At 54.3% G+C, this 19422-nt stretch overlaps 1 protein-coding gene across 3 annotated transcripts in view; it reads right to left on the reverse strand.

Moving 5' to 3' along the window:
* The window catches only part of NCOR2 (nuclear receptor corepressor 2), a 133690-nt gene that overhangs the window by 100875 nt on the left and 13393 nt on the right, over positions 1 to 19422 (reverse strand). For all 3 annotated transcript variants that reach the window (XM_004385002.2, XM_004385001.2, XM_004385000.3), the window contains exons 5-6: positions 14977 to 15090; positions 6322 to 6378 (exon numbers count right to left, since the gene is read on the reverse strand). In XM_004385002.2, coding sequence (XP_004385059.1) covers positions 6322 to 6378; positions 14977 to 15090 — 171 coding nt within the window. The remainder of the gene's footprint in view (positions 1 to 6321; positions 6379 to 14976; positions 15091 to 19422) is intronic.

A 19422-nucleotide genomic window follows, 5' to 3' on the forward strand; every position in this document is an offset into this window, starting at 1 on the left:
CCAACGTACAATAAAATTAAAACAAACAAACAAAAAAAGTATAGACAACACAAAATCCGCCCACAGCCGGTAAGAGATGGACTGAACTAGAAGCCCGTCTCTCAGCTCCAGCCCTGGAAGGAGGAGTCTGTCCTCGCCCCTGTTCTCTCTGTGCCTCATCTCTGCTCCTCTCTCAAGCACACCCACACACACAGCAGGAGGCTCCAAGGGCTGCCAGGTGTGACCCCAGTGGGAAAGCCAGGTACAGCCTGTGAGCTCCTATCAGGCAAGACAGGCCAGGTAGGGGAAGGAGCCTGCAGTCCTGGGCCTCGGGCAGGGCCGCAGGGAGAGAAGGGGCACAGGGGGCTGGCCCACCTCCTGCCACCCACCAACATCCTAATAATCCCTGCTGATGAGGCCCGCAGGCAGCCCCCTTCCCAGGGACAGGCCACCTGCCTTCCATGGACAGGGCCAGGTCAAAAACGGGACTTCCACAGGCCTGAGCAGTCACGGGCCGCATGGGGGGCATACCAAGCAGCCTCAGCTGAATACAATGTCCCCTTCTCGCAGCGCCCCCAGACTCCACTGTGGTAATTCACCATTGACCTCAGGGGATTCTGGCTCTGAGCTCAGCTACTCACCCGTGGACCCACACGGGGTCAGGCTGCCTCCCAAGGTGGTCAAGGCCAAGATGGGGCACTTTCCCCACCCCCACCCTGGGGGCTTGAACAGGAGGGAAAAAGAGAGAGGCAGCTAGGGAGCCAGCAGTCAGACTCACTGCAGAACTTCCCGGTGGCGGAAGTGCAAAGACATTCTCGCAGAAGGTGGAGAATCCTCAGAAATGGTGAGATGCCCTGCAAAGATGCCCATGTGGTGTTCAAGGCGCTCACTGTCCCTGTGTCTAACCCTGGATTTATATGCTGACAAATTACAGGCCAGGCGGGAGTGGGCACGGCTTACAGGTTCAGGTTCCAGGAACTGACGGGCCTTGATTTCAAGGCTGGCTCCTCCCTCACTGGCCCGTGAGACCTAAGACAAGTGACTCCAACACTCTGGGCCTCAGTCTTCTCATTGTAAAATGGGCACAGAGCAAACATGACCGACTGACCTCACAGGGCTATGCTGAATAGCCCAGAAAATGTCAGACTTGGTGATTTCTTTTCTTTCTTCTATTTTTAAAGCTGACAAAAGCCCACATTCTCAGAGCCTCAGGGGCCAGGACCACAATACATGGACCTCAGGGAGCAGGAGATGGGAAGAAGGGGCGGAATGGGCCAGGAAAGGCGAGACTAACTTTGGGAGGGCAGTGAGGGGCCCTGATTCCCCAAGCCCAGAGGTGAGGGCAGTCACTGTCAGGTCCTGGGCTCCTCGCCAGGTTCATACAGCAGGTATCCCCCTGGGAGTGGCCCTCAGGGACGGGTTCCCAAGGAAAGGCCAAGAAGAAACAGAGCAATAAATACACTATGGTGAAGCCACCTCTAAAGAGAGGGCTGTGCCCCAGGAGGCACTTAGGAAGCTTTCCTTGAGGTAAACTGAGGCCTGGAGAAGGGAAGACTCAGGGCCCAGAGCAGCCTGGGGAGACCCAATATTACTATAGCAACGGACCCCTGGGCAGCCATCTTGGGAAGCCTGTGGGTTGGACCCAAGGAAATGCGTCCTGGGGTGGAGCCCTCTGAGGGGAGTGCAGGGCCCAAGAGGATCTCTCCTAGCACCTCTCCCGCACGCGCACAGAGGGGCTGCGCAAAGGCCAGGCAGCTCCTTCCGCCCAGGCCTGCCTCTGTCCCAGGAGGCGAGTCCCAATATGGCAGCCATGAGGCAGGCTTCACACTTCACACCAGGGCAAGCCTGCGGGGTTCAGCCCACCTCTCACTATCTCACAGGTTTCATCTCCCACCAGATGAACCCAGCTCTTGAGAGGGAAAAGTCCCCTCCCAAAGGGGCCCAGAGAGCTGGGCTGGGAGGAGCTGGGGCCTGACACCAAAAAGGCTCCACTTTGGCAAGGTCACCTGGGACAGTCTCCTACCCCCTCCAGGCCTGTATTTCCTCCTCCAAACATGGGGATGCAGTAAATCCGAGGACTGACTGAGCACGCAACAGGGACAAGACACGCTAGACTGCCAAGCCCTGGGCAGGAACGAGATCTCAATGTGACTAAAACAGGGGGCTCTTGGGGAGAGAGCAGGGGGATCTCCTTCGGGCCTGACTTCAGGCCAGCTGGCGGGGGTGACCAAGATGAGCTAGAAGTCCCAGGGGGGCTGGGCTGGTAACAGATGACAGGTCACCCGGCCCTCAACCCAGTGACACCATGCTCTTAAAATAACCACTCTGCACAGGAAGGAAACCAAGTGACTCAAAGCAGCCGAGAGAGGCCAGAGCCATGGCCATGCACACCCTCCCTTCCAGCTCCTGCTCCCCCCGGTCCCCCGGGCAGCCTGGGACCCAGGAGCCATTTCCTCCTTCCTCTCCAGGCCAGGCCTCCCTCCCGGTGAGGATGGGCAGCGCACCAGCACGTCCTCAAGGCGGCCATGTCCTGGGCAAGGGCCCCTGGTCATGCCCTGAGGCTGTGGATGGGAGGCCCTGGGGAACCGACTCCTAGTAGTATGCCTGATAACCCACAGCCCAGGGGGCCCGCAGCTTCCAACACCTGAGGGTTCACAGCAGGTCCTGCAGAGGCTGACCTGGACGATGTTCTGGGCCGCCCCCACCTGTGGGACACCTCTGGCCACTCGGGCCTTGGGGTGGCCATGACAGAGTCAGCCTGTGCAAAACGGTCAGCTGCCCACCCATGGGCTCAGCACCCCATCCCTCGCTGTGTGGTCTTGGGCTCTGCTCTCTCTAAGCCTCATGCAGAAAACAGGGGCAGTGATGCAACAGGGGCACTCAGAGTGGGCTGTCCCCTCCCCACCCAGAACTACCAAGCAAAGGGCCTACTCGCTTCTCCAGGATTCTGAAAGCCAGGCAGCCCACCCAACACTCCAGACCTCGGCCCTGTGTCACCAGCTGTTAATGATTGAACTGTGTCCCTCACAAACGTGCATCAACTTGGCTAGGCCGTGATTCTCAGTATTGTGTGGTTGTCCTCCATTCTGTGACCTGATGTGATTATCCTACGTATTATAAATCCTAACCTCTGTGATGTTAATAAGGCAGGATTAGAAGCAGTTATGTCAATGAGGCAGGACTCAATCTACAGAATTAGGCTGTATCTTGAGTCAGTCTCTTTTGAGACATAAGAGAGAATCGAGTAAAGGAGAGAGACCTCGTACCACCAAGAAGGAAGAGCCGGGAGCGGAGCACATCTGGACCCAGTCCCTGCGCTGAGAAGCTCCCAAACCAGGGGACAACTGATAACAAGGACCTTCCCTGACAGAGAGCCGACAGAGAGAAATAGCCTTCCCTAGGAGCTAGGACTTGTAGCCTCCTAGACTACGAGAGAATAAATTTCTCTGTTAAAACCATCCACTTGTAGTATTTCTATTATAGCAGCACTAGATGGCTAAGATACCAGTCTTTACGGAGCCTCCGCTTTGACACCCCAAACAGGGCAGCCCCCTCGCCCCCAGAGACTAGAGAAGATGCACTCAGACACCCAGTTCCAAGGCCTCGGGGACCCACAGTGCCCTGCCTGGCTCATGCTAGTCCCAGGCCCTGTTCTCCTACCTGCACCCCTGGGACCTCCGCTCACTCACCTGCCAGAAACTCCAACACTAGTGAGGTCACAGAGGGGCGAAGGGAGTCTTGAGGTCCTGAAACAGCTGTGTACTACATTTAATCCCGCCATCCCCATTTGCAAAAAGGAGAAAGTGAGGCAAGAAGCAGCTCCCTGGTGGGAATGTAAAACAGTACAGCCACTTGGAAACAGTGGCAGTTCCTCAAAAGGCTAAGCATGGAGTTACCATAAGACCAGCAACTCCTGAGTAAAATCCCAAGTGTATCTCCCAGGTACATACTCAAGAGAAATGCAAACGTGTCTACACAGATGCACGTACATGAATTCACAGCAGCCCTATTCACAACAGCCAGATTGTGGAAACAACCCAAGTGTCCATCAACGGATGAATGGATAAACACGTGGCCTATCCCTACAACGGAACATTACTCAGCCACAAAAAGGCATGAAGTTCTGAAACATGCCGTAACACAGATGAGCCTTGAAATGGCCATGCTGAGTGAAAGGAGCTGGTCACAGAAGACCAGGTAATGAATGGCTCCTGTGAAGTGCAATGCCCACACCAGGCAAATCTACAGAGACAGAAAAGGTATCAGTGGTTGCCAGGGGCTGGGGGGAGGAGGAGAGAAATGGGAAGTGATAGCTACATGGTACGGGGTTTCTTTTTTGGGGTGATGAAGAGGTTCTAAAATTGGCTGTGGTGATGGTTGCACAAATCTGTGAATAGACTCAGACCACTGAATTGTATGCTTTAAATGTATGAATGGTATAGTATGTGAATATCTCAATCAAGCTGTTTTTTTTAAAAAATGAAGATGCTTGTTAGAGACTTCCCAGAAGGGGGAAGCGAGACCCCAGGCTAGGACCCTGTGTCCCGTGCTCACGCCCTGAGGAGGCACCTCGAGGAAGGGGAGGAGCCCCCCAGGGCAGAGAGGAACCAGGCAAGGTTCTGGAGCCCACTTTGGGGGTCACTGGGCCCTGACCACGAGCCGCAGGAGCCCAGCCACTGCCTGTCTGTCCCTGCCCCTGCAAGGCTGAGAGGCAGTGACCAGCCAGCTGCCCCCTGTTCCCCAATGGCCTGCAGAGGGACCCCAGGCTGGGAAGCAGCTCCCGCTGCAGAAAAGCAAGTAATCTGCAGAAAGCCCCAGAGAGCACAGTCTGCTATCCTCACGCAGGAAGGAGTCACAACGCCAGCTGCTCCTTCCCAATCCTGAGGACTCACTCGGGGCCCAGGGCTGGCCCAAGGGAACTTTCAAATACGTCATGTCATGGAACCCTCACAGAGGTCCTTGAAGAAGGTCCTAACCATCCTCCCATTTCACAGGTGAGAAAACTGAGGCGCCCAAGGTCACTCAGCAAACACGTGGTACAGCTGGGTTTAATGTCAGGCTCCAGATATAACCCTTCTATTTCCACCCAATGTGTCCCCAAATCCCAGCCCCTCCCCGCATGGGCACTTTCAGCCTGCTTGTATGCATACGGGTTAGCAATATCCCTGCATACTACAGCTCAGGTGGGTCACCGCCTCGTCCTGGGCAGGCAGGGCTCTCCCTGGTTCTCTTGAGGCTGGCGCTTTTTTTTTTTTATGTTTACAGTCAATTTAAAATTATATTTAAAGTTATTATTAAATATTATTAATTGATAACAATTAAATCATCTCAATGAAAATAATTTAGTACTTAACATTGAAAACACAGTAAAAGCAAACGTGACGCAAGACAGAGAACAAATACGGTGTGGTCTGTCTCTCCGTACCTTCAGCCAGCTGCACTGAACTTAATTTCACACACAATTTACAGAAGTCACACAACCTAGAACCATCACTGTCACTTTTTGATTCACCAGTGGATCACAGCATCAGGCATGAGACTGGCAGGTTAGCAAGCACTGAGCCTAATTTTAAACAACCTAATTAGAAGTCAAGCTACCACTCTGGCCAAAGGCTGTACAAAATCCTCATTTAAGCCCTCTCTAAACATTACTTCCTTATATATCCTGCTGTCGCCTACCCCCAGGCAGAGACTCCAAAGACACCAGCTAGGAGCTCCCGTTCTCTCCCGCCTGAGAGAGAAGAGGCCGGGGTCTGCTCCCCAGCTTTGCCGCTCCCACGGCGTCTCCCGGTCGGTGAGGTGACAGTGGTTAACAGTGACAACAGTAACAGCTGCTGGCACGCAGGACTGACTGTGGAGCAGGCATGGTTCTCAGTGCGTGACAAAGACAATACAGTTAATCCTTGCTACAACCCAGTGGCATAGGTGTTACCATCATCCCCATTTCACAGATGAGCAAACTGAGGCACAGAGCGGTTAAGAGACCTGCTCAGGGTCCACGGTGACTGAGGGGCAGATCTGGGAGTTGAGCCCAGAGGATGGGCTTTCCATGCTGCTGGAATGAAAGGGCTGGACTGCACACGGTGCAGCTTCCTGCAGCCGCGCTGGCAGGGCTGTTGGGTGCAGCCAGGACTGCTCAGGCCGCCAGCTCCCCATCACCCGCCCCTGCTATCTGCCCACCCCTCTTATCAGAGGTTGTGTTTCCTGCCTCCGCAAACGCAAGCTACCCCGGGCAGCTCTAGGCAATAGGCAACTTCCTCCTTCTCTCCACACCCACCTGCCCCTGCCCACCTTCCCAGCACCGCCCCAGCCCAGAGCACCCCACTCTGCACCCCAGCTCACCAGCTCCACCTGGGGCCCCAGGCCTTCCAGGATCCGATGTGCAGCTTCTGCCTTCTTCTGCAGGACGACGGGGAGAAGAGGAAGAAAACCAAAACAAAACAAAACACACAACAGATTATAAATAGAGGCTTCCCAGAACGGCAGGCAGCTGCCCACCCCCGGCTCATGGAGTCACAGCCGGGGGGCCTGGGCCCCTCCAAGCCCTCCCCAGGCTGAGGAGAGTACACAGGGGCCTCGGACCCCAGCAGGGCTGCCAAATCTCGGTCTAACAAACGCGCCGCGTGCTCTGGGCGCCCCCCTCCCTGCTCCCGGGCCAGCTCCCCAGGCGTGATGGTTTGGGCAGAGCTCCCGCCAGCCCGCAGCCGGGACTGCCAGGCCTGTGCTATCAGCCTGCGCCTGGGAAGCTGGGTGGGTTGTCTGCGATTACCTCAGAGCTGGTGCAGCCAGCGAGGGCGGGCGGAGGAGGAGGGAGACACTCAGATACCTTTCTAGGATTCTGGGCTGCCCCGGCCTCCGCCTCCCACCCCATGCACAACGGGACTTATTAGGAAAGCAGGGCCATGTGGCAGGAGGCTTGCTGGCCGCCAGCCCAGCCGCTGAACCTCAGCACCCACCCGGTACCGCTGTGAAGGGGGCATTGTGCCATGCAGGCCCCAGCCTGGGACCACCAGGGCCTGTCAGGGGCTGTCGGGGGGTAGGGGAGGGCAGACAGAGGGGCCGTGAAGGGGTTTCACTGGGGGCTTTGTACGGCAGGTTCAGGCACTGATGGCCAAGTGGTCTGGTGAAGTCTGGGCCGCGTGCACTGAAAAATGGGAGTCTGATGCAGCAACAGACATGAAGAGAGTTAAGCTCCCCCGTGACCCAGGAAGGACTGGATGCCCCCTGACTCGGTGGACTTGGGGAGAACTTCCAGTATGTGGCAGGGGCTGGGGGGATGGGCCAAGCAAGTCAAACTCAAACTGTCCCCCAGTGGTCCCCAAATCCAGACCTTCCCAGGGCGCTTCATGGGATACAGGGACCAGCCTCCCTCCCCCCAGCCCTGGTGACAGAGAGAGTATGTAGGTGGGCTCAAGCTGGCACCCAGAACAAGCTCTGCCTAGAGCCCAGGGCCCAGCCCACCAGAGGCCAGAAGCCATGCTCTCAGCCCCTGTGTAGAGCCGAAACTCCGAGACCAGCAGCCTCAGAGTGTGGCTTGGGCCGGACAATCAGGGGAATTAACTATCATCACAAGGGCTGCCATTGGCTGAGCACTCACTATGAGCCCGGCATTGGGCACACAGCTTGTCTTAGCAAAATGTAAAGCTCACAAAGAAACCATGTGAGGGAGATACAAGTCATATCCTCATTTTACAGATGAGAAAATGGAGGCACAGAAAGGTGATGGGAGGGAGAAGCCCATCTTCTGACACCCAGGCTCCAAGAAGGGAGAAAGTCAAGGGCTGGGTCCCCTCCAGGGCACCCTCTAGCTCAGGATGGGGGCAGAGGGCAGCTGCCACCCAACAGTCACCAAAGACCACCTCTGCCCAGTGTACCCTTGAGCAGAGAAGTATCAGCCCTGGGGTCCTAAAAGTGGAAGAACCCCCAAGCCAGGCCAAGCAAAGGGCTGGGTGTGAGGTAGGGTGGGGGCAGAGCAGCTTCCCCACCGTTTCCTAAGCACCCACACTGCACTGGACACCAGGGAGAGACATGGATCAATCAGACCTAGTCCCACCTGCATTAAGCTCAGGCTAGTGGATGGCTGGTCAAGAGCAACAATGGCATATTTATATGCTCAGGCAGAGAAAAGTACATGTGGTGTAGGGGCAGGCACAAAGCAGAGACACAAGTCACTGTCTCCTGTAACAGGAAGAGGAGGGTTACATAAGCTGGGTTTTGAGGGATGAATACGAGTTTGCTGTGTGTTCATCATGAGAATATGCGGGGACCAGCCCCGACACCCAGCAGCTGCCCTTCTAGAGAAAAGGGTGATGCCAAACACATGAAAGGCAACACTGGAGCAGCTGGGCCACTGGAAATCGCTGTGTCACATGGTACTTTTCTCCAGACCGAGCCCCTCTCAGGCACGGCCAGGCCTGGGTCTCAGATCCAGGACCCAGGCATATGGTGCTGGTTCAAGAAGTCTGTGTCAAATCAATCAGAGTGGATTTCATCTTCATCAACATCGTCATTGTCTCAGGAACGCGCGTGCCCAGAGTGGGCGCTTCCTGGAGCCCTCAAGAAGGGAGTGGGGAGGAACCCCTTCCTGACCCGCAGAGCCAGCTCTCCACCCACACACCTGCTACAAGAACCTCTTTGCTCCCTAACAGGCCTTCCACAGGCTCCCCTTCGAAGCCCCAAGCTCCCGTGGGGCCTTCTAGACACAACTCAATTTCCAAAAGTGGCGTACATGCAATTTACCCAGACGAACCCTGTTATAGCTAGTCTAAAGATACCCTGATATTGGAGAGTCAGGCTAGCACAGTGGTCAAGAGCCTGGCCTCTGAGGCCAGAGGTCTGGGTTCAAATCCACTGACCAGCTGCGTGGTCTCGGGCAGGTCCCTTCACCTCCCTGAGCCTTAAAGTTTCCTCATCTGTAAAATGGGGATAATAATTGCACCACCTCACGCAGCTGTTACAAGAATTAAACGAGCCGATACATGTAATGCTTTAAAGCCAGTGTCTGGCACATGGTCAGCGCCATGGAAGGGCTGATGGTGACACTGTTGATAACAGTGACACAGCCACGGCTCACGATAGCCGACCCTAGTGTGCCATACCCTGCATCGGATGCTCTGTGTGTTCCGTGTACTTAATCTTGCAAGAACCCCATGCAGAGGGTTCTGTCATCAGCCCCGATGACAGATGAGGAAGCTGAGGCGTGGGTCAGGTGACTGGCCCAAAGCACGCCTCTCATGTGGCCGGAGGGGCTGGGACCCAGTAAGCTAAACTGTCACGCCCCCGCCTCCCCTCCCCACCTCTTTGGGGAGGGCCAGAAGGACCCTGGGGATGTTCCCACTGGAGGAGACTTCAACTGGGCAGACATTTGCTGCCAGAGGGGTAGAGGTCAAGGGGACCCAGCACCCACTGTGCCCCAGCCATCGGGGACCGAGATCTCTGCTCTATCAGGGCGTGGGCCAGGGTCCGAGGGCCTGGTTCCGCAGAAGTGGCCGGAGCCCAGAGAAGGGAAGCTATCTGCTGGGGGTCACCCAGCTTAGCTCCCAGAGGAGCAGCCTGGGGCCCAAGCCAACGGAAGCGGAGAGCAGCACACGTGCTAGAGGCTCAGAGCGACAGATCCGTTTCTGTTCTGGGCGAGCAGGGGGTTGGGTGGGGTCTCACTCAAGAGACGGTACTCCTGCAGGGGACCCCAGGGCCTCGGGAGCCAGCCTCTGAGGGCTAGAGCTCGGGGGGCTGGGCCCAGGGTAACAGAGGCCTGAGTCACCTCCACGGACCACCTACATACACCTAGATGTGTGGACACACTGGCGTCCATACATGTGCCCCCATGCCAGCTCCCATCCACTACAAACACACACCCACACACACACCCACGTACATGCCACACACCCACATGCATACCCAGGAGAACACAAGCACATGTACAAACGCAGATAACCACACACATGCCCCCCATGCCAGCTCGTATCCACTATCTCTTTATCTGACGTTTCGCGTTTATGACAATAGTAAAAAAACTACTGCCTGACTAATTTGCGCATAACGACGAAAGTCTGGCAGCAATAAACGCTGAGGTGTGAGGTGAGACTAAAGTTGGCCTCGATGGTTGAGGTTATATGTCAACTTGGCCAGGCCGTGATTCTCGGTGGTTTGGCACTTATGTAATGATGTAATCTGGCAGCCCTGCAATGATGTAACTTGGCTGTTACATAATGATGTAAGCCTGCAGTTATGTAATGATGTAGCCATCCTCCATTTTGTGATCTGATGTGATCATCCTTCGTTTTTGCATAACACTGATTTTGCATGACAACCTGGTCTTTGGAACCTAACCATGTCGAAAAGTGAGGAGAGGGTGTACATACACACATGGACATACATGCCACACACCCAGGAGAACATAAGCACATGCAGATATACAAATGCAGATAACCACACGTGCCCCCGATGCTAACATCCATGGGTACACACAGCTGCACACAGCCACATGCCTGTATGTCCACACATCCTCCTCACACCCTGTAACATCAATGGGGACCCACGCTCCCCTCTCATGGCCTCTGTCTGTGCCGTCACCCCCAGTGAAGACTCCCTTGCCATAGCCCACCATTGCTTCCGCGTGAGCATCCTCCCACCCGCCTACAGAGGCAGCACATGGAGAGCTTGACCCACAAGGCACCTCCTCGACACGCCCCGCGTGAATGATGAGCCAGCGGTCGCCCGATGCAGGAGAGCCAGGCCAGCCCTGCCCGGCGGGGAGATGTTTACAGACAGACCCTGGTGCTCTGCCGCTCAGAGAAAGCAGCAGGGAAGGAAAGACAAAAAAATAAAACCACCACAACAAAAAAACCAAACCCACTGCCGTCGAGTCGATTCTGACTTATGGCGATGAAAATTTCATCCTACTGATCCCTCAAGGGGCAGTAAGCCCTGGCTCCTCCTGTCAATGCCAGGCGTGCGTGGGGGACCTCCTGCCCACCTGGCCTCCCAACCTCATAGGTTTGGCTCTGGCAGAGGGTCCCTGCTAACCCCCACCGTGGCCAGGGGGACAGTCCCCACATCCCAAAAACCAGGGCCATAAGGAAGAACTGGCCACAGGTGCCTCATCTCGCCTCCCTTCCTGCCACACAGCCATTCAACAAATATTTAATGAGCGCCAGCTCTGTGCCAAGCAGGGTTCTAGGAGCTGCGCATGGTCAGGAGTGACAGCAACAGAACCCTGCCCTCAGGCAGCTGCCACTCACAGTGAACAGAGTAAGTACCACGTATCTCATCTCCTGTGGGGACTGAGGAGAAGATAAAGTTAGGAAAACAGGGTGAAGGTTCTCAGGACTGACTACAGGGTCCAGTCAGGCCTCGCTGTAAAGGGGGCATTTGAGCAAAAACTCGGAGGCGGTGAGACAGAGCCACGCGCATGTCGGGGTGCGCGTGTCGGGAAAGGCGTTCCAGGCAGAGGGAAAGGCACTGCAAAGGCCCTGAGGCCGCAGCACCATGGGTGCTTGAGGGTGAGCAGGGAGGCCCGTGGGGCGGGCCAGAGGGAGGGGTAAACAAGAGAGAAAGGGGACAGAGGGCCAATGGACAAGGTGCAAAATTCCTCAGAGCAAGGATATATCTACACATGGTGACTTGTGGATGTCGTTATGTTCCCCCACCAGAGGCATTAGGCGTGGGCTGGTGCCAAGGTCACCGCTGCATCCCAGTGCCTGTAAGAGAGACAGGCTCACAGCAGGGGCTCAATACAGTTGAATGAATGAGAATGAATGAATGAACAAACAGTACGAGTAGGTGCCTCAGCGCACCTATAGTTACCAGGCAGGGCCTGCTCTTAGACTGGCAGGAGCTGGGTTTGAGTCCCAGTTCCACCACGTGCTAGCTGTAAGGCCTCAGGGGCCTCAGTTTCCTCCTCTGAAAGTGAGTGGGGCCAGCCCTCCCATAAACATCAGGCCACCACTGGGATAAATGAGGCATAATGGGCATAAAGGCCCAGGGTGAGGCATTGGGTGAGAGAGGGCCATGTCCTGTCAGGGAGGGGGAGGACACTGGCATGGCTTCAGCCTCTCCCCTGCCTCTGATCTCCCATAGGGGGAAGTCCCTCCTCTACTCTCGTCCCTGGAGGTGAGCGGTAGGGAGTAGGGCTGTGGCTGACTCTACCCTAGACCAAAGGGGTACACCCAAGACCCAGGTATGACCAATCAGTGTAGTCAAACAAACCCTCTGGCCTTGGCATTGGCTCAGGAATGAGCACGTGAGAAGCAACCAGCCAACGAGAGTCAACTCTGGGACTGCTGCCGAGACAACTGGGAAAGAGGGGTTTCTCATCTGACCCAGGAGCCCAGCAGGCAGGAGGTGAGGCAGGTGCCTGAGAATGACACCGGTACCAAGAAAACAAAGAGAGAGGAGAGAGAGCTTCCAGACATCTTCATTTGAGCACCTGGATCCACCCATACTTGCAGCAAGCTAACACCAACTTTTCATTACTAGGCGGGATAAATTCTTCTTTAGACTCAACCAGTTTGAGCTGAGCTTTTGTCTCTTGTATCCAAGAGTCCTGAACTACCAGATCCTTCCTAAGACAGCTTTTTACAGTTTACAAAGCCCCTCAAGCCACCAGTTCGGCCATATCAACTCCACAACCTCGACAAAGCAGCCAGGGGCCCAGAGCATCTGAAGAACTGGCTTTAAGTCACATGGCTCATCAGGGCACAGGCTGGACGGGAACCCAAGCTCCCACTCCTTTACTTCCCCAGAAGCTGCCAAAAACTGGTGGTCTGATAGGTGGAGCTGGCAATACTCGCAGGGAGACCACCCGAGGTGAGAACCACGAGGAGGCTGTCTTAAGTGTACTATGGGACTGAGGAGGCCCAGGAGCCGCAGAGCAGTCACATCTGCAACCACAGTGCCCTTGGAGAACCTGGTGGTAGGGACGGGGACCCTCACATTACTGTTCACATGAACCCCAAGGAAATGGGAGCCAACTGCTGGGGGAAGGAGGAATGAGCTTCCCTCAAGGGGCACTAAAGACCCATGCCTTTGAGGCCACCTGGCTGGCGGGGGCTGGGACCCCAGCCTGCTGAACACCAACAGGCTGAGCCTGCAGTGAGAGAGTCCAGGGCACTGCAGCGACATCCTAAGCAAGGTTCCCACTGCCTCCATAGCTGCTGGAGAGAACCGTGCCTGATCTCCACCCCAGGATCAGGGAGGATGGACCGAGAGAGGTGCCGACTAGGGTGAGCCTCCCAGGAGGCCTGCCCTTCTCCTCTCCACCAAAGGCTCCTGGCACAGCTCAATCTTGGTTCCAGGACCCAGCCTCAAAGCTCACGTGCTGTACAGTCTCAGGCAGGTCACCTTCTCTCCCTGGGCCTCAATTTCTTCACGAGTGAAATGGAGATAACAACACTACCTATTTCATACAGGTCTGGCGAGGATTACATGAACTCACGAAAAGGTGAACAAGAAGAAAAGAACAACGATGACAGCAGCAGCGGCAGCTGAGGCTTGCTCGGCCAGGCGCTGTCCTCAAGGCACTGTGTGACGAACTCCTAATGCCGCCGCCCGTACAAGCTAGGTGCCGTAATTACCGTCGCTCAGCAGGTGAGGAACGAGAGTCACAGCAGGTTACGTCAACTGCTCAAGGTCACAGAGCCAGGAAGAGACTGAGGTGCGACTCCTGAGCCCTCTATGCTTCAAGTCTGGGGTGGACAGGGGTTCTCCCATCATTCCCACTGCTACCAGTGTTGCTCAGGATGGGGACAGGGCGCGTGGGTCTGGCTGTCCCACCCTGCAAAGCTGAGCACACACCTCCTGGGTCCCAGCCATTTGGGTTCATCCTGTATCATATTACTGCTTCCAGAGGCGAAGGGGTAGCCGCACCAGCCGACCCGGAAGTTCCCTGCCTGGGGCTCCTCCCATAGTCACCAGAGCGTCCTCCAGGCCCCAGGGACACCGGCTGCACCTCTCAATCTGACTCTGGCACTGAGCTGGCCAGGGGCAGACTCCACGGCAGAGACAGCAGGAAGGTGGCCCCAGCACCCGAGGCAGGAGGGGAGAACAGAGGAGTCAAGGCAGAGAGGGGAGGTCCCCCCATCTGTCATGCTTCGCTCTCGGCTCAGTTTCCTCATCCATGAAATAAGGGAGGGGACCCAGTACCCACAGATCCCCAGCCCATTTGGAAAAGTCGACTTGAAATCATGGAGTCGAGCTCGCAGCCGCCTCATTGGGACCCCACCAGACAGACACCAGGTTCCACCTTGGGGCAGGCCGAGCCCCTCCTCCAATACCAAGTCCCCTCCCGACACCCAGCAGCTGCCCCCCCAGGATCCCCTGGGGCCCCCAGCCTGCTCCAGACCCTGTGTTTCAACCATTCAAGGGCGCTTCTGGGCCAAGTGTCAATGGAGGCTGGGGCTAAAGAACCAGGCCCTGGAGTCGGACAGCCACCAGTTCAAATCCCAGGCCCAGCCCTTCCACGCTGTGAACTTAACCTCTCTGGGCCTCAGTTTCACTCAGTTTCCATGTGTGAAACAGAAACAACTGCCCTACCTGCCCTCCTAGCACTACTATGTAAAAGTCCTGGCCCACCACCTGGTGGGGGGATCTGCTCATTTAACATTACTGATGATAATATCTTCATCTTCTGCGTTACGGGACTTTCTTCTAAGCAAGTGCCTGAAATGACTGCCCCATCCTCAAGCTGATCAGCTGGCCCCCCATGCTCTCCTAGGGCCCAATACACCCCACAGGCCAGGGCTCGGTCCATACCAGTCCCCAGGCTCAGCAGCTCTGTGCCCAGCAGCCACACCAGGATGGTCTCTGCCAGCCACCCCTCCCCAAGCCACTCACAAACCGGTCTCGGGGCAGGAGAGGTGCTGTGGGCCCATTTTGCAGATGGGAACACTGAGGCCCAGAACGGGAACCACAGCCTTCAAGGTGACACCCACAGGAGAAGGTGGCTAACCAGTGGGGGGGTGGGGACCCAGTGGGGCCGGGTGGGACCAGCAGGCATACCCGGTTTTCGTCATAGATGATCTGTACCAGGCTGCGATGTTTCGACTCGATGGGCGGCGGCGACACGGGCTTCTCAGGCTCGGGTGGCTTGGCGGCCTCCTCCTCCAGCTGTTGCTGTGGGAAATGGAGAGAGCATGAGCAGTAAGCGCAGCGGGCGGGCGGAAGGAGGAGATGCAACCTCCCCGGCTGCAGCGGGTGGCCCCCTTGCGGCCCAGCCTGGTGGCCTCGTACAGGAAGTCAGGCTACTAACCATTTCCTCTGAGTCAGCCCCGGGGACCCCGTGCCCTGGAACAGCCCCCACTCCCTTGAGGAAGGGCTCAGCTCAGGGGCTGACTCCAGCCTCCAGGCTCTGGTGCCATCCTTCTCAGGTTCAAATCCCACTTCTGTGACTTTCCAGCTAGGTGAGCGTGCAGCTTAACCTCTCTGTGCCTCAGTTTCCTCCTCTGTGAAATGGAGCCAATCATCGTGCCTCCGTCTTAGTGTGGTGGTGAGGATTCAATGAGTTAACCCAGGCATAGCAGAGCAGGGGCCACTAAAAGCCAGCCATTATTATTACTACAAGTATCGTCGTCATTGTCAGGACTGACAGTGTAGACTCGGGGGTCAAACTGCCAATATTAGAAACCTACTTTGTCTACAGGAAGTTGCTGAACTTCTCTGAGCCTTGCTTTCCACATCTGGAAAATGGGGACAATTAAAGTCCCTACCCTGCAGAGCTGGTGGAGGATAAAATGAGCTAGTGCACACAGAGCACTCAGTGCTGGGTACATGTGAGCACTCAGGAACCAGCTTCTCATTATTTTACCCTCACTGTCTACCTGTGCTCTTCACACTGGACTCTTCCTCCAAACACTTTCAAAAAGGACATTCCTTAGTGGTACTGAATATTTTACGCCCAAGAGGGAAACTGAAGACCAGAGAGGTTAAGATCCTGGCCAAAAGTCACAGAGGCCAATCAATGTCCAAATCAGCACCCTGATAGGACATCACGAGTGAGACTGGAACACTGCTCTCTGCCTGTAATGCTAACGTGGCCTGCACGTGACCAAGGAGCAGATCATTATGAACTGAGAAAGACACCCAGAGGAGGGCAATCTAGAAAGAGCCAGAAAATCCAGAGTCCTGGCTTCTGCTGTCACAAATGGTTGGCTGGTTTTAGAGCCAATCCTGTTGCCTAGGCCTAGGAAAAGCCGGGCTGGTTTAGCCAAGCTGCCACGATCCCACAGAGACCCCTGGTGGGGGCTTTTGGAAGGACAGTTAGCACCAGGCAAAATGCTGTTGCCCTCAAGTAGATTCTGACTCACAGCGACCCTGTATGACAGAGTAGCACCACCCTACAAGGTTCCCTAGGCTGTAATCTTTACAAGAGCAGATTTCTAGGTCCTCCTCTCACATAGCTGCTGGGTGAGTTCAAACCGTCAACCTTTCAGTTAGTAGCCAAGTGCTTAACCACTGCACTACCAGGGCTCCTTGGCAAAACACTGCAAACCCCTAAAAGTGCACATCAAGTGAAGCCAGAGAAATGGAAGAAGCACACAGCCAGAAAGGGTGTGCAGAGGGCAAAGTCTCCACCAACAGTGAAGGTGGCCCTCCCTCAGGCACCGGAGAAAAATATTACATAGAACACATGGTCAGCTAAGACGGAAATGCCAAACTCTGAAAGAAAAAAAAAAAAAAAAAAAAAACCCGCTGCTATCAAGTCGATTCCAAACCACAGTGACTCCACGTGCAGAGCAGAACTGTCCGTGGGTCCTTCTGGGCTGTAATCTTTACAGAAGCAGGTTACCAGGCCTTTCTTCTGTAAAGCCACTAGGTAACTTTGTTTCAGCAGCCAATCACAAACTACTTGCACTACCCAGGGTCCTCATTCAAGCCGTTATTCAACAGCTGTGTGGCCTTTGGCAAGTCACTGTACCTCTCTGAGCCCCAATGTCTTCCTCTGTGAAACTGGGGGAGTAACAGTGCCTACCACATAAGGGTGCTTTGAGGAGTAAAGGAGATAATGCATGGGCCTCATCGACCCTTAGATCAGAAGAACTAGATGGTGCCCAGCTATCACGACTGACCGTTTTGACCAGGGCAACAACAGATGGACCCTGATAGAAGAAAATATGTGAAACAGAACCTCAAATTCCTAAAAAAATACAGATCTACTGGACTGACTGGGACTGGAGGACTCCCCAAGACTATTGCCCTGAGGTACTCTACAAACCTTGAACTGAAACTAAACCCTGTGGTCATGCTGTAGCTAAGTAACAGGTTGGCTAAAAAAATAAAGACTATTCCAACCCATCCAGAGCAAAGGAGAATGAATAATACTAAAGGCACAAGGAAAATATTAGCCCAAGAGACAGAAAGGCCCACATAAACCAGAGACTACATCAGCCTGAGACCAGAAGAACTAGATGGTACCCAGCTACCACCAGTGACCGCCCTGACAGGGAACACAACAGAGAGTCCCGGATGGAGCAGGAGAAAAGTACAGTGCAGAACTCAAATTCTAGTAAAAAGACCAGACTTAATGGTCTCACTGAGACTGGAGGGACCCAGACGACAAGGCCCCTGGGCCTTCTGTTAGTCGAGAACTAAAACCATTCCCGAGGCCAACTCTTCAGACCAAGATTAGACTGGACTATGAGACATAATATGATACTCGCGAAGAATGTGCTTCTTAGCTCAAGTAGATACATGAGACTAAATGGGCAGCTCCTGTCCGGAGGCGAGATGAGAAGGCAGAGAGGGTCAGGAGCTGGTTGAATGGACACGGGAAATCCGGGGTGGAAAGGAGAAATGTGCTGTCACAGTATAGACAGAGCAACTAGGGTCACATAACAATGCGTGTATAAATTTTTGTATGAGAAACTAACTTGAATTGTAAACTTTCACTTAAAGCACAATAAAAAAATAAAGAATATCACCTGTAAGTACTGTGCTCCTTTAAAAAAATCACCTATATGAGACCAAATGGTCAGTTACTTTAAAACAAAGATCAGAAAGTAAGGGGGCAGGGAAACTAGGCTAATGGAAATGGAACAACCAGAACGAATATAATGACAATGTTCATGCGTTGCTAAGAATGTAACCGAGGTCACTGAACAACTTGTGTAGAAATTGTTGAATGGGAGCCTAATCTGATGTGTAAACCTTCACCGAAAACACAATAAAATATTATTATTTAAAAAAAAAAAAGGAGATAATGCAAGAAAAATCCTGCCTCACAGCAGGGGCTTGATAAAAAAATGGTATCTGATACAAAGCAAAACCACAATGAGACAGCACTTCACACCCACTAGGAAGGCTATGATCAAAGAAACGGAAAATGTTGGTGAGACTGTAGAGAGATCAGAACCCTCATCCATTACTGGGGGGGATGGAAAATGATGCCACTGCCATGGAAGACAATGTGGCAGGTCCTCAAACAGTTAAATATGGAACTATCCCATGACCCAGCAATTCCACTCCCACGTATACACCCAAAGAATTGAAAACAGATAACTCAAACTAAAACCTGTAGACAAATGCTCACAGCAGCACTGTTCACAGTAGCCAAAAGGGAGAAACAACCCAGTGTCCATTAACCAACGAGTGGATGAAGAAAATGTGGTACGTCCATACAGGAGTATCATTGGGCCATAAAAGGAATGAAGTACTGACCGATGGCACAACATGGAAAACCTCGAAAACAAGATGCTATGTGAAAGAGATCCGTCAGAAAAGGCTGCATCTTGTAGGATTCTATTGATATGAAATGTCCAGGACAGGCAAATCCACAGAGACAGAAGACAGACTGGTGGATGCCAGGGGACGGGGTGCCGGGGCAGACGGGGGGATGTTGCGTGGGAGGTAACTGCTAATGGGCACGAGGTTTCTTTTTGGTGTGATGAGAATGTCCTGGAACTAGGTAGAGGTGACATTTGCACAACACTGTAGATGTACTAAATGCCACTGAAATGTCCACTTTAAAATGGTTAAACTTGTATATCAATTTCACTTTTTTAAAAAAAAATGCCAAAGTGGAGTTGAAAAAAATAAAATAAAATACAAAGTGTCCAATCGAGGGCTGCCCCTGAGCCACCTGGCTTCCGGCCCCAGCCACAAACATGAGCACATGACCTATAGCTCAGCTCTGCCCCACAGCCAGGCCTGTAGGAGGAAACGGCACTGACACCCTGGGGGCCTCCCCACGGCTCGGCCACTTGCCCCAGTGCCTGGGCCACCATCTTGGAAACCCGCCAACAGCCCCATGAGGTCTGGGTCAGCTGGTCTGGACTCAACGACCAGGCCCAGCTGCTGGACTGTCCCTGAAATCCCAGCTGCTAGTGACAGCCTGATGGTCCCCTTGGGATCGATGCCCTCCTTCCCTGTACATCCTTCAACCCAACACACGCAGCTCCTCTTCCAGGAAGCCCTCTCTCACAGCCTTCACCACTCACAGCAGTCACAGTG

This window comes from Trichechus manatus, unplaced genomic scaffold, assembly GCF_000243295.1.
Source record: "Trichechus manatus latirostris isolate Lorelei unplaced genomic scaffold, TriManLat1.0 scaffold00131, whole genome shotgun sequence".
Classification (NCBI taxonomy): domain Eukaryota; kingdom Metazoa; phylum Chordata; class Mammalia; order Sirenia; family Trichechidae; genus Trichechus; species Trichechus manatus.